The 27,336-nt window shown below is 34.8% G+C and overlaps 2 protein-coding genes and 2 pseudogenes across 3 annotated transcripts; 2 read left to right on the top strand and 2 right to left on the bottom strand.

The window, feature by feature from the left end:
• The first annotated feature begins 38 nt into the window (after window positions 1-38).
• LOC107641479 (F-box/kelch-repeat protein At3g06240-like) lies at window positions 39-1,175 on the top strand. The gene has a single exon (XM_021124053.2). It carries the CDS (start codon window positions 39-41, stop codon window positions 1,173-1,175), a length of 1,137 nt encoding a protein of 378 aa, XP_020979712.2.
• Window positions 1,176-5,573: 4,398 nt separating this feature from the next.
• LOC107642189 (uncharacterized) lies at window positions 5,574-9,664 on the top strand (annotated as a pseudogene). The gene is made up of 7 exons (XR_015883388.1): window positions 5,574-5,839; window positions 6,323-6,555; window positions 7,076-7,433; window positions 7,515-7,745; window positions 7,830-7,991; window positions 8,371-8,565; window positions 8,799-9,664. The product of XR_015883388.1 is annotated as an uncharacterized LOC107642189 (transcript).
• Window positions 9,665-10,534: 870 nt separating this feature from the next.
• Window positions 10,535-11,040, bottom strand: LOC148566345 (uncharacterized; annotated as a pseudogene).
• Window positions 11,041-12,335: 1,295 nt separating this feature from the next.
• Window positions 12,336-13,475, bottom strand: LOC107641478 (F-box/kelch-repeat protein At3g06240-like). Its single transcript, XM_016344969.2, has one exon. The coding sequence runs from the start codon at window positions 13,473-13,475 to the stop codon at window positions 12,336-12,338; it is 1,140 nt and encodes a 379-aa protein (XP_016200455.2).
• Window positions 13,476-27,336: the final 13,861 nt, after the last annotated feature.

The raw sequence follows: 27,336 nt of genomic DNA, 5'->3' as shown, positions 1-27,336 counted from the left end.
TAATCTCTGTTTGTTTCCATCCTTTTTTTTCAATGCAAATGGCAAACCATAGCAATCAGATTCCTAATGATCTTGCTCTGAAAATTCTAGCAAAATTACCGGTTAAATCTTTGAAGCGATTTAATTGCGTACGTAAGTCTTGGCTAAATTTACTTGAGAATCCTTATTTTAAGAGCATGTACTACGAGAATTTAAAATCTAAAACTGCCCACTCATCGTCTCTCCTTCTATGGAGATTATTTTACCAAAGGGATAAAAACGTCCGTAGTGAAAATAATGTGCATTTACTTTCTGGAGAGAGATATGAAAACATGGTTACATTAGTTTTGCCAACTTTGGTTGAGAGTTATGGTCCCGGTGAGGTTCTAGAATGTGTTAATGGCATTATATGTCACTATGCACGAGGTCATGAGGTAATCGGACTTTGGAACCCCAAAACCGACGAGCGTAAAATTATTCCGCCGGGTATTACTGATGATGAGCCCGGCTATGATCGGCATGTAAGTGTTCATGGATTTGGTTATGATAATGTGAATGATGATTATAAAGTGATTCAATGTGTATATTATATTTATGATCCAATGGAATTAGAAGAGCATGCTCTAACAATTTGGCAAATTTATAGTCTAAAATGTAATTGTTGGAAGAAACTTGATCTTGAAATGACTAAAAAAAAAAATGTAAGTAAAGCTTCTATAGCATACTTGAATGGAGTATGCCACTGGTGGGGTAGCGAGTTTGCCACGAATGGACTCGAAGAACAAGTACTTGTGTCATTTAACCTCAGCACTGAAACATTTCGAACAACATCAATTGTTTGGCTGCAAGAAAATGATGATGGCCCTACCAGAACTTTGGTAGTGCTCAACGAGTCTGTTACTCTGATTTCCTCTTTTGCTCAGAATAATAGCATTGAAATATCCATTTTGGGTGAAGTTGGTGTGAAGGAATCTTGGGTGAAACTTTTCACATTTAGATTTGGACCTTTTCCAAAATATTGTGCATTCAGAATGGGAAACAAATGTGATGTAATCTCTCGTATCAACGGCGATGAATTGGCTTCCTTTGATGTCATCACGGGCAAAATAGTTCACAATATTAATATCAAAACAAGAAGATTTGGTACATGGATTTATAAGGAAAGCCTCCTTTCTTTCACGAAAGAAATTAATTGATTAATAAATATATAAATTTAATGTAAGATGTACTTAAATGGAATATGAAAAGAGTATGTAAACTAATTTTAATATTCATGTTGGTAGTTGAAATTAATTTGATAAGTCAATTTGTATTATATTCTAATATTTTAAAATAGTCAATTATATTTCATATTTTAAAAAATAAGATTTTTGGTGTTAGAAAACAATAAATTATATCACACGAATCAGTTTTGGACATCTGAAGTATTAATGAAAACAAATTGAATAATTGCCCATTATTCAAACTTGAACTTGTGTATTCTCAAGTTACTTTTGTAATCAAACGTTGATGCGATAAAGAGGAATCTATTGAAAATTTGCTAATAACTATGTATGCAAAATGGATATTTAATTTGCTAATAACCTTGTATCTGCTAGAAGGATATATTTTTTTTTAAATAAAAGCTCAACACAATAAAGTAGAGCATACAGAGACAGACTAATACCACAAACTTATTTAATTACATGATCACGTCAAAACAGTAAAAGTCCCCACGTCATCTTTAGCATAGCCATCAACAACTAAAGGGAACGACACTTGTCCATTCATTCACACTAGTTACGGTCATGTTGATGATCTCTTCAACACCTTTGCTTTTATTCTTAAAAATTCTCATGTTCCTTTCTAGCTAAATGTTTCATATAATCGCACAAAAGCTCCTCAACCGCTGCTTTCGACCTTTCTTACTCCTCGGTTCCTCTGTCCAGCTTAGAAAATGCTCTTTCATCGAACTCGGAGAAGACCATTGATATTTAATTTGATTTTATCAAAAAGAGCATTTTCTCAGTTTGAAAGGCTTGTACGAACAAATTTTAGACCAAATAGACCAACAGTTGCCACTGTTTTATCAGCTTGTGCTGATATAGGATCAATTAGCATAGCACAAGAGATGGAAGATTATATTTCTCTAAGGATGTGTGTGGTTGAAAAAATTATAAAAAATTCATAAGAATTTTAAGATGGAAATATCATATCACCATGTTTAATTTAAAATTTGAAAAGCTATTTTCAAGCAAATTTGATTTCAGAAAATCAAAATACCATCATTTAATTCCCACTTTTTTTTGGATATATTTAATTCCCATAAGAATGAAATTTTTATAACAAAATAATATTTGAACCACACATCTTCTAAATAGATTGGAATATAATCTACAAATTCAAATATCTCTCATACACATATACTCCATGTGTGGAAGCATCAAAAAAGCTAGAGAAGTATTTGAAAAAGCAACAGATAAAAATTTAATTGTTTGGTCTTCCATGATAAATAGCTATGTTATTCATGAGATGGGGAAAGAAGCCATTGACCTATTTCTTATACATACTAAAAAAAAGTACCTTTTTCACCAAAAAAAAAATAGCATGTTGGTAAATTCTGAAGTCTGAACGGACAATAAATTATTATTAGAACAATAAATTATTATTAGAAGTGGCAGAAGTTGCCAGATTTTCAGAATATGTAGAGAAAATTGGACTAGATTAAACGATACTTGATAATATAAAATTAAGTTTGATGCATTAAAATTATTGAAATACTTAAATAATTATGATAGAAGTGTAAAGTTTGTATGCCATCATTATTATGATAACAATATATGGCATTTAAAGTTAATAATAGTTACAAAATCTAATTATTTTAATAGTCCGATAATATTTTATTGGTATATATATTTATAATTAAATTGAAACTATATTCATCACTGCATATGTTAAATTTAAAATCTTTTAATTTTTTATGTATCACTCGTTATCTTAAATTAAGTGTATCTTTTTAATTGTATATAATTATTAAATTTTATTGAGAAAAAAATAGTAAAAACTTTATTATATATACCATTTTTTAAAATTAATTCACCAATATTTAGTGTAACACCCTACCATACTTAGTATTATGCTTAAGTCATAAGACTGAGAAAGTAAGGTATTACGACCTCTAAGAATAGTAATATATATATATATATAATAATAATAATAATAATAATAATAATAATAATAATAATAATAATAATAATAATAATAATAATAAAGAAAAAGATATTTAACTAGGAGTCTTGAAAAACGGGTAAAACAAAATCGCAAAATAAAAAGTGCAACGCTTAGGAAAGGATTACTTGCGTGCTAAGAAACCTAATAGGAACATGATAAAGATAAGCAAAAGAGTAAAGGACAACCAAAGAAGCAGCATAACTAGTCCCTGACTCAGCCTGCAAAGCTAAGGCTGGCCGGAGGGTATATATATACATATAAACATACATAAGTGTTCTCAAAATATCCCAAAATACACTATAATATCAAAATAACTCATATCTCTCCCTCAACCTCTAAGAGGAGCAGCATACATAAGTTACTTGGAGAGTAAGCTAAACATATATATACATATATACAGCCAGAAGCCAAAATACACCCAATGACTATTTCGCTTTCCAGGATCTAGACACCTAGCGAGGAGCCTCTCGACCTGCATCTGAAAAACAACAATACAATATGGAATGAGAACCGGAGGTTCTCAGCATGGTAAAAGTGCCACACGTATAATAAATAAGGTCTTGAGAATGCCATAGGCAATCCTAGAACTCTGTTATACAATTATCCAACTTAATTACTAATTAGAAGCTATAAATAGGGGTAGGTATTCTAAATCTACCTAACTTACTCAATTTCAATCCTAATCTAACACCAAACCATTTCTCCATTTCCTCCATCCCTCCATCATCCACAATGCAACAGAAACAAGCAACCAAACAAGGTCACACACAAGTAATGAGCAGATAGTACAAATAGCAAGTATAACAGATAGCAGGTGATATATATCAATTAGGCAAACCCAGGAAATGCATAGCAATCAAAACAAACAAATGCATATGATGCATGTCTGTCCTATGGCTGATGGGGTCCATCTGTCGGTTATCCAGCCAACCCGACAAGTCCGAAAACCTTAGACTGTCCCCCGTCGCGCATTCCCAAGAGTCTATGCATAGAGTTCACATTCAATCATCATATAAATCACTCAATGGGGATTATCCATACCCGGGAATTTATACGTGCCCGGTCACCCTTACGACGTAGGGTTAACAGAGTATCGAGAATCAACCTGGAACACGTGGTGGCGAGCCACGGTTTTTACCCAGAAAAACTCGTATCTCAGATATCATCATTCATAAGCCATTTCATAGTCATAATCATTATTTAATCATTCATCAAGTCATGGCATGTTAACTCCTTTTATTAACAACCTCCCTTTCACATTTTTCATCATCATTCCCTTATAATTCATCTTGATTACCCTTTCCGGGTCCTGACCAAACTATTTATCAAACTCTTCTCAACCTTCTTAATATCGAATAATCTTAAAATCAACCCAACTCTAACATTAAATCAATCACATCACACGAAGATTAAACTTTAACTTCTCGAACCCATGACTATCACTAAGACATCCTCGACAGTCTATTTTCTTTTCTGTTTTTAATATAACAAATGAATTCGGAATTGCGCAAACTTTATGTTCAGGCGTTCATCTTGAAATAAGCTTTCTAATAAACTAAAGATCATAATTTTCTGATTTCTCCAGCCTCAGGAATAAAGGAAAAACCGTGACTGCTCTGCAGTGTATAAAACCAGAAAAACAGCAGCAACATGTGATATTCAAAAAATATAAAATCCAAGTTAAATTCAATGACTTTAAAAATTAATGTAGTTAAACTTTACTCATCCAGGTTTCTTTCTCAATTAGTTCTGAGTTAATACCATTTTTAATGAAGAAGTTACATTACCTGGAAGTTAAGTAAAAATGAGTCAAAATCTGTTTTAAAAACCAACAAGCTTAGTACCTTTCAATTTGAATAACTTTTATTACAAAACTCCAATTAAGCTAAATTTTGGTTTGGGAACTCCTGGCTCATCCAGAAATGTCTTAGTTGCAACCCAATTGCTATTCAATTCTAAGAGTTACAAGCATTGGAAGTTGGTGCATAGCTTGCTGAAATCTGTTTCTTTTTACCTTTGACTACCAATATTCAAAAATTCACAACTCCCAATCCTCAATTTTTAAAATTCTGAAGTTTTAGAGAAATAAAGCAAATTAATTAAATTTTATAATAAAATTGGTTTCGCTCCAAAACTCAATTCGTAGATGTTGCAGACAAACAGGTTGCTGCCCTGTTTGAAAGAGAGAAAATGCAGAAGGAACAACAAAAAAGAGAGAAAATGCAGCTTTTAATTTTAGCATCCGATTCTTAAGAACAAATGTAAAATAAAGATTCCAATTTTAACTTCATCTCTCATCTGGGTCGTTCTCAATTTCCTCATCTGGGGTTCGTCTTCCTTTTCACCTCATTCCTCTCATTCTCTCGTATTCCATTTTTTTTTAAATTGTCCTTATAGTTTTTCCATCAATTGGGGTGTTGAAAGAAGGAAAAGAAAATGTTTTTGGTTTTTATCTTCATTCTCTTCCTCGGTTTTTTTTTGTTGGGGTGGTGACGGTTGTGGTTGCCGAAGCTTTGGGAATCTTGTGGATCATTGAACGGCTGCAACGCAAGATCATGAAGGACAAAGACAAAATCTCAGCACCCATCTCATTGGACACTAGTTCGCAAAATGATCCTATCAATCACCTGACTCTACCTTCGAAAAAGAGGTAAGCTTCATGCTTCCACAATTCCTCTTTTTATTGTTATTGTTATTATTTTTTTATTCTATTGTTATTTACATTGTGTTTCATGTCGTTGCTAGCTTGTGTTCTCTCATTTATTTGCGCAACACTTGCTGCTATAGAATTCTTTCTAAAGGAATACTTGTAATTTAATCATAAAAAAAAAGGTACAGAATTGCATGTTAAAACGAATTGTGTACCTATGTAGCTTTTAAGTAACTTTAGTATTTTAGTATTGCTTGGAGTAATCACTCAAGTTAAGGTAGTTACCATTTCCAGTATGAACATTATTTAGACCTCAAGTTGGTTCTTAAAATGACAAGGGTGATTTTGGTTATCATGATGATAGTTATTTGATACCCTTCAAAGACTAAATTAATGTGAAAAATATCAAATTCGATATCCGATGCACATTTGGAGCACCAATTACTTTTATTATTTCGATTCATTGGCATTTTCTTTCTTTAGGGTGTGATTTGGGTTCTAGAACAATACAAGGTATCAAAGTTCTGGCTGGAAAAGTCAGCTAAAGATCATAAAAGGAAAAGGGAGGTACTGGAGGTTAGCCCTGTTAAGAAGCATGGGAAGATCAAGGGTGAGTCACTTATTCTCACAGAGCATGATGGTTCGGAGACAACCATTTGGCTGAAGGGATGTGTTGTTGAGGCTGTTTCATCATCCAGCCTTCCTTCTAAAAAACGGTAATGTGATGCAGGAAGTCACTTTCGTGATTGCGTGGGGTATAGTTTCCATTCCTATATCCAAACAACATTGTGATGAGATCATTATTTCAATATCATTTTCTTTTGTTTGTGGATATGTTACAATGTGAGAGCTTAGTGAGCTAGCTTGATATAGAGTATTAGGCCAATGATTTATATTACAACATTCATTAGAATCTGATTTAGTGAGCTGTATTCCTCTGCAGAAAACCAGCATACATTCTCTTATTCCTTTTAAATCAGTGCATGTGAAAATGCATATCATTTTGAAAATGGGTTTATTATGAGTTTTCCTGACTTTGAATTCAAAAAGGGATATCTCACTTCCTTTACATCTCACATACATCTTAATGAGAAAAACAAGAAAAAGTTGTTGCTGCTTGGAACATGGGTATCATACTTCATCTGATGTGGAAAGAAACACTTTGTTATGTACTCTTGCTTATTTACTTAGAAAATACGGCGCTTCAAGGTCATTTTTTTATGTTGGGTTTTGCAGGGCAAAAAGATACCCGATAAAAGTTGAAAACAACAAATCTGTGGTGTACCATGGAAGCAAATTGCTTTACATATATCTTGAGACGTCATGGGAAAAAGAAGCATGGTGTAAGGCCCTCCGTATGGCTTCACGCGATCAGAGTGAAAAACTTAAGTGGTCTAGTCAGTTGTATGAAGAGTGTCATCGATATCTAGCATCACTAAATATTGAATATCATCCTTTTATCATGAGACCATCAGCAGGATCAAGTTTTGATGGCTTAGAAAAGTCCAGTAAGCCTGATGGATCTTCCTCCAGAATTCCTCAATTTTTGAGTAGAATTACTAAAAAACCAACTTCATTCTTTTGCGCGGTTGTCATGAGATAAACATTGGTGTTTTATTTTATTTTTAAAGAGAAATCCTCACTGAAACCTTCACTTGTTTGTGGTTTCTATAAGATAAATGTTGGCCCTTCCTATAAGATAAACCTTATTTCTGGAGGTGCAGTAGTAGAGATTGAAACAAGGCTTGAAGTTGGTGAACCACCGAACGATAAGGGGACGGAATGCTCAAGCAATGCTGGGGGTGCCCCGTCAGATCTTGAAGATCTTAGCAATGGAGACGGAGTGAATGATTCACAAGAGCCAAAAGTAGATGTCAATGGGAACACTGATAAGCACAAAAATACCGTTAAATCAAATACTTAGTTTGCATTTTCTTCATGTAGTGATTTGTCACGTTTTTACTGAATTATTCCCCACCCCCCCCCCCCCCCCCCCAAAAACAAAAATCAAAGTGTTGTGGAAAGCATTAAAGTTAAAGATGTCAATTTGTCCTATGCAGACGTGTCTAAAGTTTCTAGGAGTACATCTTCCTCATTTTATGGATCAAAATGGAAATCTATGTTAAATTCTCTTGCCAAGCATGTTTCACAGGTAGTATCTATTATTCCGTACTTTTTTTCCCCCACAATTCTGTTTATTCAACCTGAAAAAAATGGGAGAATACATAGGTACATGAGGGCAAGAGATCTTTATAAGAACAATAAACAACAGAGAAAAACAACTAGTATGACTGATTGTGTAAATTATCTTTAATTCTATTATATTCTAACATGTCCGTATTTCGGTTACCTCTGGATTTTTTTTACCTATAATAAGACACTTAAACTCTTAAAGTCATGTCACTACAAATCTTGTCTTTGAGCATTTTCATGTTGATAGATACACATGTTTACACATCGAATCATTATCATAATTATAAACAGGTATAGCTTTGTTATGGTCGAAGTAACGGGTTATTTCTTATCTAAAGGTTCCTCTCACTTTGGCAATAAGGATAGTATACCTCAAAGGGATAATGCGTTTACAACTAAATCCCCCTCCTTCTGATAATTTGTGGTATGGTTTCACATTAATGCCTGATATAGACTTCAACCTGGAATCATGTGTTAGAGATCACAAAATAACTAATGCACGCATCGCCCTGTTCCTGCTCAATCGACTTAAGGTATGATAGCCCCATTTCCATTTGGTTAAGTTATGAATGAATTTTGGTTAAAGATCAATGTTTAACCTGCTGCTGTTTTTAGAATTTACATGCTTTAGATATATCTATGTTTCTTTCTCTTTTAAAGTTTGCTTAGAGGGTGCATGTTCCTTGTTCTCTATGTTGTAACTTGTATAGTCCGACAAGCCTTCAACTTTGCATGTCTTTCTGAAAAGATTATAGTATCTCTACAGGAAGCAAACTGAGAAGCTTTAGTGCTCCCGAACTCTGAGTGCATAAGCATTTCATGGATGCTGGCTGAAAAGGAGAATTGGATTCCTCGGACTGTTGCTCCATACATGTGGGTTAAACAAGAATGTGGACACGATACCTCTGCTTCAAATGATAGCGCAAGGATATCAGTTGGTTCGGGGCTAACACCCCAAAACCAACATGGGGCCAAGTCTATAGTAGAACCAGTTAGGAAATCGTTTTCTTTCGGATGAGCATCATCTTCCTCTTGTCCAATAGTATTAAAGAGCAGCAGCCAAAGTTTTGACCAACTGTCAACACCTTTTCTAGAGGCTTACATAATGCAAGAAACTGAGGATTTGAAAGAACTTCCAGCATCTTCCATAGAGAATGAGAATAGAGATGAAACACGGGAAGAGAAGACGGAGGATATTACTGTCTATCAACCACAAACTCTGCTTATGGATAAACAAGTTAGTCCATCTGAACAGAAAAAAAATCGGGAAGAGGGAAAAGATGTTTGATTTGCGAAAGAGGATGAGCGAGAAGTTGGAAGAAAAGAGGCGTCACTTTGTTGAAAAGATGAGAGGACCATGAGAAAATGAGAACAAAAGTAGAGATCAGAACTCTGATTTCTGTTACTGATTTGTTGATCATGTCAGATATTAGCAACCATTCTTAAAAGAATCTTTTGATTGATGAATTGTACATCTTATAGGTTCTTAGAAGATCTAATTTAACTAGATGTATACTTTACTAAGTGACAGAAATTACTATTAATGCATTCCATGGAGTTACAAATCCACAGGGTAACATAGAAGATTCATTTAATTGTTGATTAACAAGTTATATGACACAGACATGCCATAGAGATTACAGAGAAATGATATACAGATTCATATACCCTCTCATTTGAAGGGTGAGTTTCTATTCAGTTTTGTTTTGTTTGCTTACATTTTCTCTTTCTCCTATCAGTGCTTATCACATATAGGGTTTGTCACACAAATAAAACTTCCATCTTGCTAAGCTTAATAAACAAGTTATTGCCCACAGACAATACTAAGATTTTGCACTAAAATATGCCTTTGGTAACATTATAATTAGTTTCCATAATCACCCTAGCTGGAAGGGAAGCCTTGAAGCAACAGTTGAGCTTCAATGTCGTGAGTTCAAGCCGTGAAGTCAGCCATTGACGCAATTGTTAGGTTAGGCCGCCTACATTATCGGATAGAAATGGCAGAAAATGGCAGTTTCTGCTGTTGACAAGTTGGTTAAACAAGGTGTTAAGTTAGTTGACAACTGTAAGTCAATGCAGCAGATGTCAGTGCAGTTAATGCAGCTGTTTTATAAGATTTTACAATTGATGAGAATGATGATTTCTTACTATTAACTCGACATTATTCTCCTACTATATATAACAATTAAATAATGATCGATTTCAATCAATAAAACAACAAAACTTGCATTATTTTATGTGAAGAGCAACCTCTATATGGTAATTACATCATTATCTATAGCAGAATGTCCTTAATTTCTATGAGACTCAATGCACTGATTTAGATAGTCTCCAAAGAAGACAACAATTTGTGATCCATGGAGCAGTCAGCAAGGATTGTGAAATGATTATCCTACAGGCTTAACACTGTCTGAAAGGAAAACATGATTTAGTGAACTTAATATAGAAATTAAAATTTATGTCATGTACTTATTGCTCTAAGACAAAACCAAACTCCCCTTGCTAATCTTGTACAGCTGGCTCTACAACAATCTTTATAAATTTTTCTCCAAACTCTGACCATTCAGCTTTGATTTTTTCCCGGTTTACCTTTGCCAAGTCATGCTCATGTTGCAAATGCGGTACTTCCTCCTTCTTCACGTCCATTCGAGCTTTGAGTGCCTTTCCTTCCACATAGACATCTCTCTTTCTCCTTCTGTTCTTTTCGAGAAGTTATGATGTTAGCATTCATAATTCTGATTTGCTTTTCTAGATCCTCTTTCATTTCCTCCAAACATACCAACTTTTGCCGCAGTCCTTTTTCTGTTGCCACCGTATCAGGGAACTGATTCTTGTTATTTTTAAGGTCAGATTTTAAGTTATCAGCTCTCGACAGTTATAAAGCAGTGGACTCAATTTTCATATTTGCTTCAATGTAGCTACTACTACAATGTGCAAAATGCTCTCATTGCTCCTGATAAACCATCATTAGCAGACAAACTGGAGAGATAATCTAAGCTGGTTTTCATGATGCAGCAATGTTGAGCATCCAAGAACACTGAAGCATCATTATTATTGATGGTGAAGTCTAGTACTATTTATCATGGAAGACCAAACAGTTGAATCTTTATTTGCCACTTTTTCAAATACTTCTTTGGCTTTCTCGATGCTTCCACACTTGGAGTAGCTGTGTATGAGAGATGTTTGGACTTGTAGATCAAATTCCAATCCATTTAGAGAAATATAATCTTCCATCTCTTGTGCTACGCTAATTGATCCTAAGTCAACAAACAGTGGCAGCGATTAGTCCATCTGGTCTAAAATCTGTCCGTACAAGCCTTCTAAACAAATCCAATGCCTCCAATGGGTGATACGAATGGGCATATCCTGCAATCATTGATGTCCATGAGAAAATGCTCTTTTTGATAATCAAATCAAATATCCTTCTAGTAGAGGCAAGGTCACTGACTTTCGCATACATAGTTTTTAGCAAATTTTCAATAGACTCCTTTGTCGCATCCACATTTGAGTACAAAAGTAAAAACAAGTCAGTTTGAATAATGAACAATTATCCGATTTGTTTTCATTATTACTTCAGATATCAAAATTGATTCGTGTGATATAATTTTTTTTTTTTAACACCAAGAGTCGTATTCTATGATGCACCGACACTGACACGGGACACGACACGAAACGGGACACGCCCGACACGCAAATTTTAAAATTTTATAAGATACGGAGACAGGCATACATATAAAATATAAAGTATTTTTTATATAAATCTCAATAATATTTTAACATTTTATAGATATTAAAATATAATTTTTTTTATTTATTTTTAATATTTTATTTTAATTATATCAAGTATTTAAAAAAAAATTTTGTTTTAATAAATAATAATATATACTATATCTAAATTTATTTCAAGAATATATATTAAAAATAAGACTGGACATACTGACACGTGATGGTATTTAGGTATATCCAAACGTGTCTGCAGAAGAATTTTTTATTTTTTATTAAGACATGGTTGGATACAGCGGACAGACACGCGTGTCGGACGAGTGTTGGTGAGTGCTGTATCCAAAATGTATCCGACACGCACACACGGCAACTCAGCAAAGCTTCATACTCGTATTTTTTAAAATATGAAACATAATTGACCAGCTCAAAATATTAGAATGAAATACAAATTAACTTATCAAATCAATTTCAACTACCAACATGAATATTAAAATTAGTTTTCATCTTAGAAAGTGTACATACTCTTCCCATACCCCATTTAAGTATATCTTACATTTAAATTTGTATATTTACTAATCAATTAATTTTTTTTGGTGAAAGAGATGAGGCTTTCCTTGTAAATCCATGTACCAAACATTCTTGTTTTGATATTAATATTGTGAATTACTTTGCCCGTAATGACATCAAAGGAAGCCAATTCATTACTGTCATTTCCTATATAAAATATTACATCACATTTGTTGCCCATTCTCATTGGATAACGAAATTCTGATTGAAAGGGTCCAAGTGTGAAAAGCTTCACCCAGGATTCCTTCACACCAACTTCACCCAAAATGGATATTTCAATGCGATTATTCTGAGCAAAAGAGGAAATCAAAGTAACAGACTCGTTGAGCACTACTAAAGTTCTGGTAGGGCTATCATCATTTTCTTGCACCCAAACAATTGATGTGGTTCGAAATGTTTCAGTGCTGAGGTTAAATGACACAAGTACTTGTTCTTCGAGTTCATCCGTGGCAAACTCGCTACCCCACCAGTGGCATACTCCATTCAAGTACGCTATAGAAGCTTTATCTACATCTTCCTTCTGAGTCATTTCAAGATCAAGTTTCTTCCAACAATTGCTTTTTAGACTATAAATTTGCCAAATTCTTAGAACAGGTTCTTCAAACAAAGTTCGACCATAAATATAATATACACATTGAACCACTTTATAATCATCATTCACATTGTCATAACCAAATCCATGAACACTTACATGCCGATCAAAGCCGGGCTCATCATCACTAATACCTGGAGGAATAATTTTATGCTCGTCTGTTTTGGGGTTCCAAAGTCCTATTACCTCACGACCTCGTTCATAGTGACATATAATGCCATTAACACATTCTAGAACCTCGCCGGGACCATAACTCTCAACCAGAGTTGGCAAAACTAATGTAACCATGTTTTCATATCTCTCTCCAGAAAGTAAATGCACATTATTTTCATCCCTTTGGTAAAATAATCTCCATAGAAGGAGAGACGATGAGTGGGCAGTTTTAGATTTTAAATTCTCGTAGTACATGCTTTTAAAATCAGGATTCTCAAGTAAATTTAGCCAAGACTTTCGCACGCAACTAAATCGCTTCAAGGATTTAACGGGTAATTTTGCTAGAATTTCCAGTGCAAGATCATTAGGAATTTGATCATTAGGAATTTGATCGTTATGGTTTGCCATTTGTATTGAAAACAAAAAAGATGAAAACAAATAGAGATTAGGGTCTTGTGCTTGTGCTGTGCCTTTTAAAATGTAACGAAAAATAAATTAGATTCCAACATAAAGTTTAAAAAAATTTCAATGGTATTACGTTTTTCTAGTTCTATTTGTTTTTCTCCTAATCAAGATCTCTAATATATAGGACTAAACATCAAACCAATCAAATTGATTGATTGAGAATATATATAGCAAATCTAAGTAGAATAAGAAAAAAAAAAAGGAAGCCCATATAAATTGTAAATACTTGAATTGCATTTGCAATCACAAACATAAATGTATAATTATTATTCACAAGTGTAATTATTTGTGCCATGCACGTGATAAGATTGATATTATAATTTTAAATTATTTTTTAAAAATTAATTTGAATTATAATAATTTGATTAATAAAAAATTAACATGTTATGTATTGTTTATTTTTTTTAATTTAGTGTTAATTGGATTAACTCTAAAATAGTTATTAATTAGTTTTAATAATTTACTTTTTTCAATAAATCACAGATATATACTTAATGTGATTATAAATAATATAATAATAGTTAAATCCACAAACAAATATATTGGCTATTATCACACTATAAAACAAATTAAATATAAAGGCTATTAGCACTTATAAATCAATAAAATTGCACTATCTTTGATTTGTGCAAGGGTTTACTTATCAATAAACTTAAAATATAAACTTAAAATATAAACCACAAATATTTATAAAATGGACCTAACATCACTTGAGAGAATCATGAAAAATAATCAACTTATCTTATCAACCATGAGAACCATTTCTATATAAGTCGTCTTGTTCTTGTCAAATTTGGATGGGACTTTCTATAACCTTATTGTAGCGACCCTCAGTTTTAAAAATATAAATATAAATAAGTTATAATTTATTTCATAAATTGGAGTTTTCTATTTTTAGAAATTATTTTATTATCAATAATTGAACTAATTTTATAATTATTTGAATTCAATCAAATTCATATTATTATATATATATATTTTATGATGAAATATTTTACATAATTAAAACTATAATTCTAGTCATTTATAAGAAATGAAACTTATGTGTATATCTTAATTTGAGTAATTGATATTTCAATTTAGAAATAGAGTTTAGTTAATAATATTATTATCGAATTCGATATCTGCCAATATAAATAAATATAAGTATTTTTGTTCAGCTTAACTTTGCTAATATTTCACCAAATATCTTTCACTCTTAAGTTACTAATGTCATTTAAATTAGTAACTCATATATTATTAACTTTATATATAAATTATTATTATTATTATTATTATTATTATTATTATTATTATTATTATTATTATTTGATTTACCTAATTTCGATTACTTAATCTATGCTCTCGTTTATATATATATATATATATATATATATATATATATATATATATATATATCATTATTATTATCTACTAAAGATTATGCATATACGTATTAATGTACTTCAATCATTAATTCATTATATATAAATATGTCCACTAAAGTTTATCATTATCCTTATGTATATATAATAAAGAAAGCCTAAGGCGGCTTACTAATTAATCATACACATGTATATATGATCAGTGTATGCGAGAGAAAAAGAGAAAGAAAAAAAGAAAGAGAGAATAGCGTAACGAAGAGAAAAAAGAAAGAACGTAAATTCCTTCGAATTTTCGGCTTCAATTTCTTGCAATCCGTAACTCCAATAAAAAATCTAATCCGGTAAAAATATTCGTAATTTTCTTCTCTACACGTTGGCACAATTTTTAATTAGTGGAAGTTGACAGTGACGTAGTTTCTTTATCCCTTGGGTTTGGCCAACGGGAGTTTTAGGAGGCACAGACGATTCTGGACATTTTCTTCTTCGATAGCTCGATCAGAAAATTTTTCCGGAACTTTGAATATTTGGATTCCGTACGAAAGTATGGTTTTGGTTTCTCGTAGTTAATATTTAACGTCACGTGAAAACTTAGGCTAGAAGACCTTAAGATAGGAATGAATTGAATGTATAATTGATGGATTGTGTATATGGTATAAAATGTGTGGTTTAGCTATTGTTAATGATTTGCTGTTGAAGTTGGTCGATTTGGAAAAAGATTTAATATTGGTATTAGTCTGATTTTAAGATAATTTGTTACTGGAAATAATTTGAATGACTAAGAGGTGTTTAGTTTGATAGTTGGGACCCTTGAAGGGTGGCAGAAATTTGAATTTTAGAGGAGATACTGCCAAAGTTTCTATAAGAATTGGAGTTTTGGTTTGAGGTGTTATTTTAAAAAAGGTAAGAGATTATTATGTGGCTTGTGTATTTGAGACTATTTGTTGACCCTCTGTCGCAAGATGTGATCAGACACTTTAACTCCCCGGATTCCTCCATGGGCATGCATATAAATATGAATATTGAATATTATTGAGCTTGGAGTTCGACTCCATGGAATACTATATTATTGAGCTTGGAGTTTAACTCCATGGAATACTACACTATTGAGCTTGGAGTGTGACTCCATGGAATATTATATTTGAGCTTGGAGTTTGACTCCATGGAATATTATTGAGTTTGGGGATGCGCGCACAGAGGGACTGTTCAATGGTTGACTACCAGGACATGTCGGGTTGGCTGTATAACCGACAGATGAGACTCATCAGCCATAGGACAGGCATACATCATATGCATTTGTTTGTTTGCTTGAGTGTGCATTGTATTGGTTGGCTTAACTGTTTAATTCTGCTTATCCGCTACTTGTTCTACTTGCTGTAAATGCCTCTCGATCTGTGTTTTCCTTGCTTGAACTGTATGTGTATGTTTTCTGAGGAATCCCTCTTGACGAAGGTGTGAGGGGAGAGGGTTGTTCCACCAGTGATTCGGAGGATTGGAGGAGACAGAACGTAAAGTATTAGGTTAAAGTTAGATTCAGAACTAGAATACCTTAGATAACTTACCTAACTTTTGGTTTAGTTTATTTACCTTAAGAATGATTCTGAGTGTCAGAGTTCTAGGAATGCCTCTGGCTTTCTCGAGACCTTTTATATTAACTATGCGGGCACCTTTACCATACTGAGAACCTCCGGTTCTCATCCCATACTATGTTGTTGTTTTTCAGATGCAGGTCGAGAGACACCTCGTTGAGCGTCTGGGTATCCTCCTTACAAGCGAAGAACTACCTTTTTGACTGTCATATTTTGATTTTTTGGGCTATGTATACATGTTTATAGAATCTCCACATGTACATTTTGTGTTTTGTCCCTCCTAGAGGTCGACTTGGAGATACAGGGGTTTATTTTGTAGTTTGAGTTTTATTTTGGGTTGTATATATATATAATCATATACTCTGGCCGGCCTTAACTTCGCAGGTCGAGTCTGGAGCTTGCTATCTGGGTTTTGGAACTCTGATATGTATATATGTTTTCAGCTTTCTTTTGATTTTTCCTGTCCGTTTTACAAATATCCATGCGAATGTGACACGATTTTCTATTTATCGTTTTTATTTAGCTTATCCTTCAAGGCTCCTAGATATGATTTCATCCAACTATATCTATATACATATATATCCTTTTCTTTTAGAGGTCGTAATACCTTGACACCTCTGCTTTACGACTTAAGCGTAATACTCTGTGTGGTAGGGTGTTACACTTATAATTCTTACCTTTATTTTTCAAACTGTTTCATTACATAATCTATCATAGGTGACACTATTGATAGAATCGTAGTTAGTAGCCCTTAGGTATGAAAAATAATAAACAGAAGAAGATCTATATTTGAGGTACGAATTTTTTAAATGATAAATAATTGTAACAATTTACTATTAATCTTTATATATATATATATACACACACTAATTATACACGGTAATAATTAGCAAATATTTTCAATGGAAATACTTGCTACAATTAGGTAAAATTTATGCCATTATATTTTATTAATCTTTATGATTAATTCAATAAAGATACTTACTCAATATATATGTTATCTACATTAATTATATGCCAATATTTTTAGGAAAGAGTTAAAATAGGAGATATATAAATATATATAATATTATTTCTATATAAGAAGCATACATAAATTGCTACATTTTTTTATTATATTATACAACTTAAAATTATAGTATCATGTTATTATTAATTCTAGATACTTGCTATAATTATATCAAATTTAATTATGACTCTAAATTAATAAAATAGATAACATTCAATTTTTTTACATTTAATATTTATTATAAATATAAAAAGTAAAATAATTAATGAAAAATATGAGCAGAAAATAAAACATATTAACTAAAATTCAATTTGTTATCTAGTTAATCTTGTGTCCATACGATATAACTTTACGAAAATGTTATGAATCACAACCTTTTTTATTCTACAAAAAAAACACTATATGTAGCCATTAGTAGTATAAAAATAATTATAAGAATTAATTATTGATATTGATATTAATCACAATTGATTATTGATACCCTATTTTTTTTTAAAATATATTTTACCTTTTTAAAATATAATGTATCTATCATGTAGACCTTTTATTATTATTATTATTATTATTATTATTATTATTATTATTATTAGGGTAAAAAACCCAAATGAGCCAAGGAGAGCTCATTTTTACCCAAATCCGCCAAATCAAATTTTGATACATCAATCCACCAAAGACCAATTATATATAATTCAAATCGATACGATTCGAACTCAATTTCAACGTAGTTCGAATTGAGTTAATTCGAATTATGACCAAATAAGGTGCCTTCATAATTCGAATTACTAGTATCACCAGCGTAGAGAGGTAGTTCGAATCTTCTTGATTCGAATTAGTATGGGTTGCTGTCTATGTGTAATTCGAATTGATATGATTCGAATTATATATATATGGTGCGAAAGAAGTTGATTCGAATTACTATGAAGCAGATGTCTATATATATGATATGTACATGAGTTGCTCTCAATAGAGGGATCACATGGCTAGTGAGGATAGTTTTCTAGTGTTGGTTCACCACAGAGGATCGATTAAGAGAAAAACTCGATCCGGTGTGAAGTTCACTGATAAGGATCCTCTCTGTATTATCGTGAGGCCTACCACGAGCTATGACGACCTTGTTAGCTCTGTACTGCTGAAGCTTGGTCTGGATGGTCTGAAAAGGGTTAAGAAGTTTTTCTATCGCATTCCAACGACGGTGCTCCAAGATACCGTGAAGTATGACTGTTTCACGATCGGGAGTGATGAGGACTTGCAGGTCATGTATCATTGTCGCCGGTAGTTTCCCGAGGTCAGGACACCGGAGCTGTTGGCAAAGTTGGTTGATGTGGTATCCAGCTCGGGGGGTTCGAACCGGAATACTCACACTTTAGCCACGGTGGCCGGTTCTAGTTCGAGACCTGCCGTTGCTTCTTCGTCTGTCCCTGCGTACGAGCCACCGACCCAGCCTGTGGCCTCCCCTTCGTTCGTTGTTGACCTTAGGGGCAATGTCGGCGACGAGGTTGGTATAGGGGAACATCTTCCGACCACATTACATTGTGCTACACCGGCTGGTGTTGGAGACGGATTTCTTGATGATCTATATGACGATGATGTTGAGCCAGATCTGATTGCCGATGACAGTGGTGACGACCTCGGAGCGAGTGACCCGAGAGGGGCCGAAGGTGGATCTAGTTCTGGCACACAGCAGTACCCACCCCATTTTTCTTCATTGGACCTGGATGCCATGAGGCAGGATGGGCTTCCTGAGCAAGGCACTGGATTTGGCGCTAGAGATGCAGACGGGTCTGCTGGTTTGACAGAGTTCCAGGTTGGTCAGTAGTTCCAGGATAAAGATGAGGCCCTGTTGAGTGTGAAGACTTACAGCATCCGCCGAGGGGTACAGTACAAGGTAATTGAGTTTGACTATCGCCGGTATGTGGGAAAGTATTCTGAGTTTGGGAATGGGTGCACATGGTTGATTCGGTTGAGTCTCCGGCGGCGCAAGGGCATCTGGGAAGTGAAACGGTACAACGAACCGCATACGTGTCTCGCCACCTTTATCTCCAGCGACCATAGGAGTTTGGATTATCATGTCATATCGACATTCATTATGCCAATGGTGAGGGCTGATGCATCCGTCAACATCAAGGTGCTCCAAAATGCCACGGCCGCCCACTTTGGATTCAGGCCGACCTACAGGAGGGTATGGATGGCGAAGCAGAAGGCTGTTGCCGTGATCTATGGTGACTGGGATGAGTCGTACAACAAGCTTCCTAGGTGGGTGTTAGGAGTCCAGTTGACCATGCCTGGTTCAGTTGCAGTCATTCGGACATGCCCTGTCCGAGTTGGGGGACAGCTCGACAAGTCTCAAGCTTATTTTCACAGGCTGTTCTGGACGTCCCCACCTTATATTGAGGCTTTCCGTCATTGTAAGCCGTTGGTAAGTATTGACGGCACCCATCTATATGGCAAATATGGGGGAACGTTGCTTGTCGCAATTGCACAGGACGGGAACTCCAACATACTGCCCGTGGCATTTGCACTTGTCGAGGGTGAGAATGCTGAGTCGTGGTCCTTCTTTCTCTCTCACCTCCCTCAGCACGTGACACCGCAGCCAGGTCTGCTAGTTATCTCGGACAGGCATAACGGCATCAAGGCCGCCCTTGAGTCTCCTGATGGGGGATGGCTACCTCCGGCTGCATACCGTGCATTCTGCATTCGACACATAGCAGCTAATTTCGCCCTCACCTTCAAGGGCAAAGATGATCGTAGGCTTCTTGTGAACGCCGCATATGCCAAGACCGAAGTGGAGTTCGATTACTGGTTTGACATTCTGCGCTCTGAGAACCCGGCGATGTGTGAGTGGGCGAACAGGATTGAGTATTCGTTGTGGACACAGTATTGTGACGAGGGGCGCATATTCGGGCACATGGCGACCAATATCTCTGAGTGTGTGAATTCAATCCTAAAGGGTGTCAGGAACCTCCCTGTGTGCTCGCTGGTGAAGGCCACATACGGCAGGTTGGCTGAACTATTCGTCCGCAAGGGGAGGGAGGCACAGGCCCAGCTGGGTACCGGACAACAATTCAGTCAATACCTGGTAAAGTGTATCGAGGCAAATCTAAAAATGGCTAGGTGCTTCACGGTGACTGTATACGACAGAGATAACTCGGAGTACACTGTGGCAGAGACGACTCCGATTGGTTCCTTCTCACTGGGAAGCTATAGGGTCTCATTGGGTTCTCAGACTTGTGATTGTGGATACTTCCAGGCACTTCATTTCCCATGTCCACACGCATTGGCATGCTGTGCCTACTCACGTGTGACTTGGCAGCCATACGTCCACCCGGTGTATCGACTTAGTTCTATTTTCAGTGTATATCAGATGGGATTCACCTCTCCCATTCCGGAGGGATTCTGGCCACCTTATGACGGACTGACCGTTATACCGGACCCGAGTATGAGGCGTGCGAGGGAGGGTCGTCCACGGTCCACTCGAATACGGACCAATATGGATGAGGCAGATCCGAACCGGCCTAAGAGATGTGGCCTCTGTAGGCAACCGGACACACTCGTCGTAGTTGTCCATGTAGAACCTATGCACAATTACTCAAGAGGGGGGTGAATTGAGTATTGCAACAACAATGAATCTTTTTGCGAAAGTTAAAGACAATATACAAAAGTGTTATTGTACTAGTATTTTTCCAAGAGCTTAACTCAATTGCTAAGCATTTATAAGGAGCTTTTACTTTCCAATAGACACCAACTCAAATAAATTGATCAAGCTTTTCACCAATCGGACTTAAGCTATTCCTTAAGTACTTACGAAGCTACTTTTCGATCACAATTTATTTGCTCAAAGGTAAAAGACAATAATATTGAAGAGATGAGTTTGGAGAGATGCAAACGCTATTTAGAGTGGTTCGGCACAATCCTTGTCCTACGTCCACTTTCTTTCTCAATCGCTATTGAGAAGTTCCACTATTGCCAAGCTTCAAGGTGCTCGCGCAAAACCTTTTACAATCCGAGTCCTTAGTTTCTAACACCTCACGGTATATGATCACCACTCGTATACTAACCCACTCCACTTAGAGATACCTTCTCTAAGATTTGCCTTGAGTACTTAGTATACCTCTTTGGTATCCTCACCGACTATAGTGTTTATAACTCTTGACTCAACCTTGGAGATCACACTCCAATTTACAAAGTGTACAAGAAAACAATTCTCAAAGAATTGTTGAGATGAAATGAGTACTCTCTAGAAGAGTGTATGATTACAAGTTTAGCACTATTGAACCAATTGATATTGCTCTCTCAAATTGTGTATTATAACACCTTAAAAAAATGTGTAGAATGAAAGAATATGAACAAGATAGTTTGCAAATACTCACACATATGAAATAAGGCTTCAATCCATCTATTTATAGACTCCCCAAACCTTAGAAACGTTGGGGAGTTAATGGGATGGAGCCGTTTTGTCAAAACTAGCCGTTTTTTATGTTTTTGAATCATTTGCATCGATGCATAACACTTTGCATCGATGCAAATGTGTCTTTGAAGCTGAAACTTGAATTTTCAGCTAGGTTGCATCGATGCAAGATGAGTGTGCATCGATGCAAACCTTAAAGAATGGCTTAAAATCACTTCAAAATGCTTAGGATTGATCTCAAACTTGTTGGAGTCAATTCCTATGCTTTTGTACCTTTGAAAACAAGTTTTTAAACCATTTGGCTAGCATCGAATTGCAAGATGTGCATCAAAACATTTTGTGAGTGTGTGTTGAGAGATTTAGCAATTGGTTCTTAACAAGAAGTTACCTAAGTCCTAAGACACTATACTTGTCTTCAAATGTTGTGGACTTGAGTTTCTTGTTGTTGTTGTGTTGCTTTCAACTCTTCATTCCTCAACGTTGAATGTTGGTTGATCTTTCAACATGCTTGTTCATTCAAGTTGTTTGTTGGTTTGTCTATCATGTCGTTTGTTGGTTTGTCATTCATCAAAACCTACGAATACAAACTTCGCATACAAGCAACATGATTTACAATTTCCCCCTTTTTGATAATGACAAACCAATTTTGAGGATATGCATTTATAAATGATTTTGAAAGCAACAATAATGCACTTTGTTTTATAGAAAGCTTTGGAGAAGACTTCACAAAAAAATTTTGCAGGAGTTCCCCCTAAATATGTGCATTTGTTCCCTTAAAGGGCGTTTATCAAAGAAAACGATTTAGATATCAAAAGTTTTTGCTTAGCGGAAGTCTTTTTGAAATCATTGTTTCGCAAACTTATTTCTTCTTTTCAAATCCTCAAACTTCTTCTTTTTTAAAAGTTCAAAACTTCAAATATCATCAAACTTTTCTTCCCCCTTTTGACATTATCAAAAAGAAAGGAGTTTGAAATGTGTCATAGAAGCATGCATAAAACAATGAATTTTTTTTAAGTTCAATATCTCTATTAATCTCAAGGATGAGATATTCCCCCTTTCAAAAAGAATTTGATTTCCTCTTTTTATATATAACAAGCATGCATAATTCCCCCTAAAGAAGTGAAATATATCAAGGCATGCACATTAACTTAAAATAGGGGTACCAAGCCTATTTTGAGTTATTCACCAAATAAGCATACAAGCATTAATCATTAAACAAAATTATGAAGGAAATATCAAAGTATTTAAACCATAATAGAAATCCTTAGCTTACTAGGAGTTAGTTTAACAGTTCATATAATCAAATAAACATAAAGCAATAAAAAGTGACTTGATGAAGAGGAGACAATCAATCTTGGTCTTCATCATCATCATTATCCTCTTCATACGGTAGGTGGATGCCGAAATGCTCATATAAGTCATCAATACGACGATCCAAGCGACCCGTGCGATGATCTACACGAGACACACGACGATTAAGTGCTTCAAGTTGCCTACCATGCTCTACTTCAATCCTTTGAGTTCCATCATGTATATACTCACTTAAACCATTATAAACTTCAATTTGTTGATCCTCCATTGTTTATAATCTTCAAATTCTTCAATCTACCTCAAGATTAATCACTCATTCATCAACTCATAAACCTACAAAACAATGGCTAATTGGATATCTCCAATGCTTAAGTTAGTAAGAGATACAAAAATAGCAATATAAATACAATGAATTCAAACAAATCATATTAGATTAGAATCCAAGATACCAAGTTCATTTCGGATGTTAAAAAAACTTTCTTTACATAAAGGTTTAGTGAAGATGTCCGCTAGTTGTTTACTAGTTTCGACAAATTCAATAACCACATCACCCTTTTCAACATGGTCTCTTATGAAGTGATGTCTAATCTCAATATACTTGGTTCTTGAATGTTGAACCGGATTCTTGGTTAAATTTATTGCACTAGTATTATCACATTTGATAGGAATGTGATCAAGCATGAGTCCATAGTCCACAAGTTGTTGTTTCATCCATAAAATTTGGGCGCAACAACTACCGGCGGCTACATACTCTGCTTCGGCGGTAGACAAGGCTACACTTACTTGTTTCTTACTATGCCATGAAACAAGAGAGTTTCCTAGCAAGTGACAAGTGCCGCTAGTGCTTTTCCTATCCAATTTGCAACCGGCAAAATCGGAATCGGAATAACCAATCAAATCACAAGTGGATCCTTTCGGATACCACAATTCAACATTTAACGTTCCTATGAGATACTTCATAATCCTTTTCAACTCACTTAAGTGAGATTCCTTAGGATTAGCTTGGTATCTCGCACACATGCATACACTAAACATGATATCTGGCCTACTTGCCGTTAGATAAAGTAATGATCCTATCATGCCTCTATACTTCTTTACATCTATGTTTTTACCTTGTTCATCTTTGTCAAGGTAGCAAGTAGTGCTCATTGGTGTGTCCATTGCCTTAGCATTGTCCATTCCAAATCTTTTGAGCAATTCCTTGCAATATTTGGTTTGGCTAACGAAAGTTCCTTCTTTTCCTTGTTTGATTTGAAAACCAAGGAAGAAGTTGAGTTCGCCCATCATGGACATTTCAAATTCACTTTGCATGAGGTTTGAGAAAAACTTGCAAAGTGATTCGTTAGTTGAACCAAATATTATGTCATCGACGTAAACTTGTACCAAAAGGATATTTTTGTTTTCAATCATGATAAATAAAGTTGTATCAACCTTCCCTCTTCTAAAACCCTTTTCTATTAAAAACTTGCTCAAACGTTCATACCAAGCTCTTGGAGCTTGTTTAAGACCATAAAGAGCTTTCTTGAGTTTAAAAACATGATTAGGATTTTCATAATCCTCAAAACCGGGAGGTTGTTCAACATATACTTCTTCTTGAATGAAACCATTAAGAAAGGCACTCTTAACATCCATTTGATAAAGTTTGAAGTTATAAGAGGATGCAAAAGCAAGTAACATCCTAATAGCTTCTAATCTAGCTACGGGAGCATAAGTTTCGCCATAATCAATGCCTTCCTCTTGATTATAACCTTTAGCTACCAATCTAGCTTTGTTTCTAACAATTGTACCATTTTCATCGAGTTTATTTCTAAAAACCCATTTTGTTCCTACAATTGTTTGATTACTTGGTTTAGGCACCAATTCCCAAACGTCATTTCGTTTGAATTGGTTAAACTCCTCTTGCATTGCCATAGCCCAATGTTCATCATTAATTGCGGACTCAATGGTAGATGGTTCAATTTGAGAAACAAAAGCACTATATGCAAATAAATTTCTAAAAGTGGATCGAGTTGTTACCCCTTTCGAAACATCACCAATGACGTTGTTTAGAGGATGATCCTTTGAAGTACGCCAGTCTTTTGGAAGTGCATTTATTTGTGCTTGTGATGGTTCAATTTCTTCAACTTGAACACTATCCTTTGTTGAGCTTGTAGAGGCTTCATTTAAATCTTTTTCTTTGTCTTCACCATTCAAATTTAGTGAATCAAAGTTTTCTACATTTTCATCAAAATCTTTTCTAGCACAACAACGGTTAGTTTCATCAAAAGCGACATGAATACTTTCTTCCATAGTCATGATGCGTTTATTATATACTCTAAAAGCTTTGCTAGTTAAAGAGTAGCCTAAGAAGATTCCTTCATCAGCCTTAGCATCAAATTTGCCTAAGTTATCTTTTCCATTATTTAGAATAAAGCATTTACAGCCAAAGACGTGAAGGTGGGAAATATTTGGCTTTCTTCCTTTGTACAATTCGTACGGTGTTTTCTTAAGAATAGGTCGAATGATAATCCTATTCATAACATAACACGCGGTACTAACCGCATCCGCCCAAAAGTACTTAGGAATATTAGCCTCATTGAGCATAGTTCTCGCCATTTCTTCTAAATGACGATTTTTCCTTTCAACCACACCATTTTGTTGTGGTGTTCTAGGAGAGGAAAAATTATGCTCAATGCCATTTTCTTCACAAAAAGTTTCAAAAAGATTGTTTTCAAATTCTCCACCATGATCACTTCTAATAGATGATATATGCAAATTCTTTTCATTTTGAATAACTTTGGCTAGTCTTTTGAATGCTCGAAATGCATCACTCTTGTTTGCTAGGAACAAGGTCCATGTAAATCGAGAGTAATCATCAACAATAACTAAAGCATAGTAATTGCCACCAAAGCTCATAGTCCTGGAAGGACCAAATAAATCCATGTGCAAAAGTTGTAATGGCCTTGTTGTTGAAACAATATTTTTGGATTTAAAAGAGGCCTTTACTTGTTTTCCCTTTTGACATGCGTCGCAAAGGACGTCTTTTTCAAAACGTAGCTTTGGTAAGCCAATTACTAACTCTTTAGAGACCAACTTGCTAAGATGGTCCATGTTAGCATGAGCTACTCTACGATGCCATAACCAAGTTTCATCATTTTTACTAACAAGGCATTTCACATCATTTGAGGAAACTTCATCTAGATTAATCATGTATACATTGTCAACACGGTGTCCAATTAGCACAATTTCATTAGTGTCTTGCCTTTTTATCAAACAACATTTTGAATCAAAGGTGACTAAGTTTCCTTTGTCACAAAGTTGGCTAACACTAATGAGATTATGTTTTAGACCTTTGACAAGTATAACATTATCTATGGAGGTAGAAGAATTTTTACCAACTTTTCCAACGCCGATTACTTTGCCGGTGTTGTTGTCTCCATAGATCACGTTTCCTCCGTTTGTAGGCTCTATTGCGGTGAACTTTGATTCATCGCCGGTCATGTGTTTGGAGCATCCACTATCAACATACCAATTTGTATCCTTAGCTCCAACACGTACCTACAAAACAATTAAAATTGGGATTTAGGTACCCAAGTGAATTTGGGTCCTTGATGGTTAGTATGAGCATAATGCCCATAAGGTGCCCATCTCGTATCTTGACTACGAAATTTTATATGTTTAATTCTAGTAAAGCATACGGGTGCTATATGACCTACTTTATTACAATAATGACATATGACATTTGGATTATGCATTCTATGCATGTTTCTAAATGGTTGCCTAGGTTGTTTCCTAAATGCAACATCTTTTGATCTATATGCATTGTGATTATAATTTCTAAATGAAGCATGTTGAGGAGGATATTTAAAGGCTTCATTCCTTTTAGGCATGCTTGCCTTTTGGGCTTGCGGTTGCCTAATAGGAGTTTTAGTATTTTTAAATTTTCCTTTTTCAAAACCTAAACCTTCCTTATTATGAACATGCTTTTGGTTTTTCAACATTTTATCTAAGTTCTTTGAAGATTCATTGAACTTAGCTAAAGTGTTCTTAAGATTTGTAATTTCATTTTCATGCATTTTACAAGATTTGTATGGATCACTACTTGTGCTACACTTATCTTTTCCAAGATTGATATTCTCGTTTTTCAACA

This window comes from Arachis ipaensis, chromosome B5 (assembly GCF_059453495.1).
Source record: "Arachis ipaensis isolate K30076 ecotype BB chromosome B5, ASM5945349v1, whole genome shotgun sequence".
Classification (NCBI taxonomy): domain Eukaryota; kingdom Viridiplantae; phylum Streptophyta; class Magnoliopsida; order Fabales; family Fabaceae; genus Arachis; species Arachis ipaensis.
Note: the sequence above shows the minus strand (reverse complement) of the source record. Positions and strands in the feature narration are given on the sequence as shown.

Excerpts from the sequence above, each read along its gene's own strand:
- LOC107641479 (XM_021124053.2), top strand. The coding sequence starts at position 39 with ATGGCAAACCATAGCAATCAGATTCCTAATGATCTTGCTCTGAAAATT.
- LOC107641478 (XM_016344969.2), bottom strand. The coding sequence starts at position 13,475 with ATGGCAAACCATAACGATCAAATTCCTAATGATCAAATTCCTAATGAT.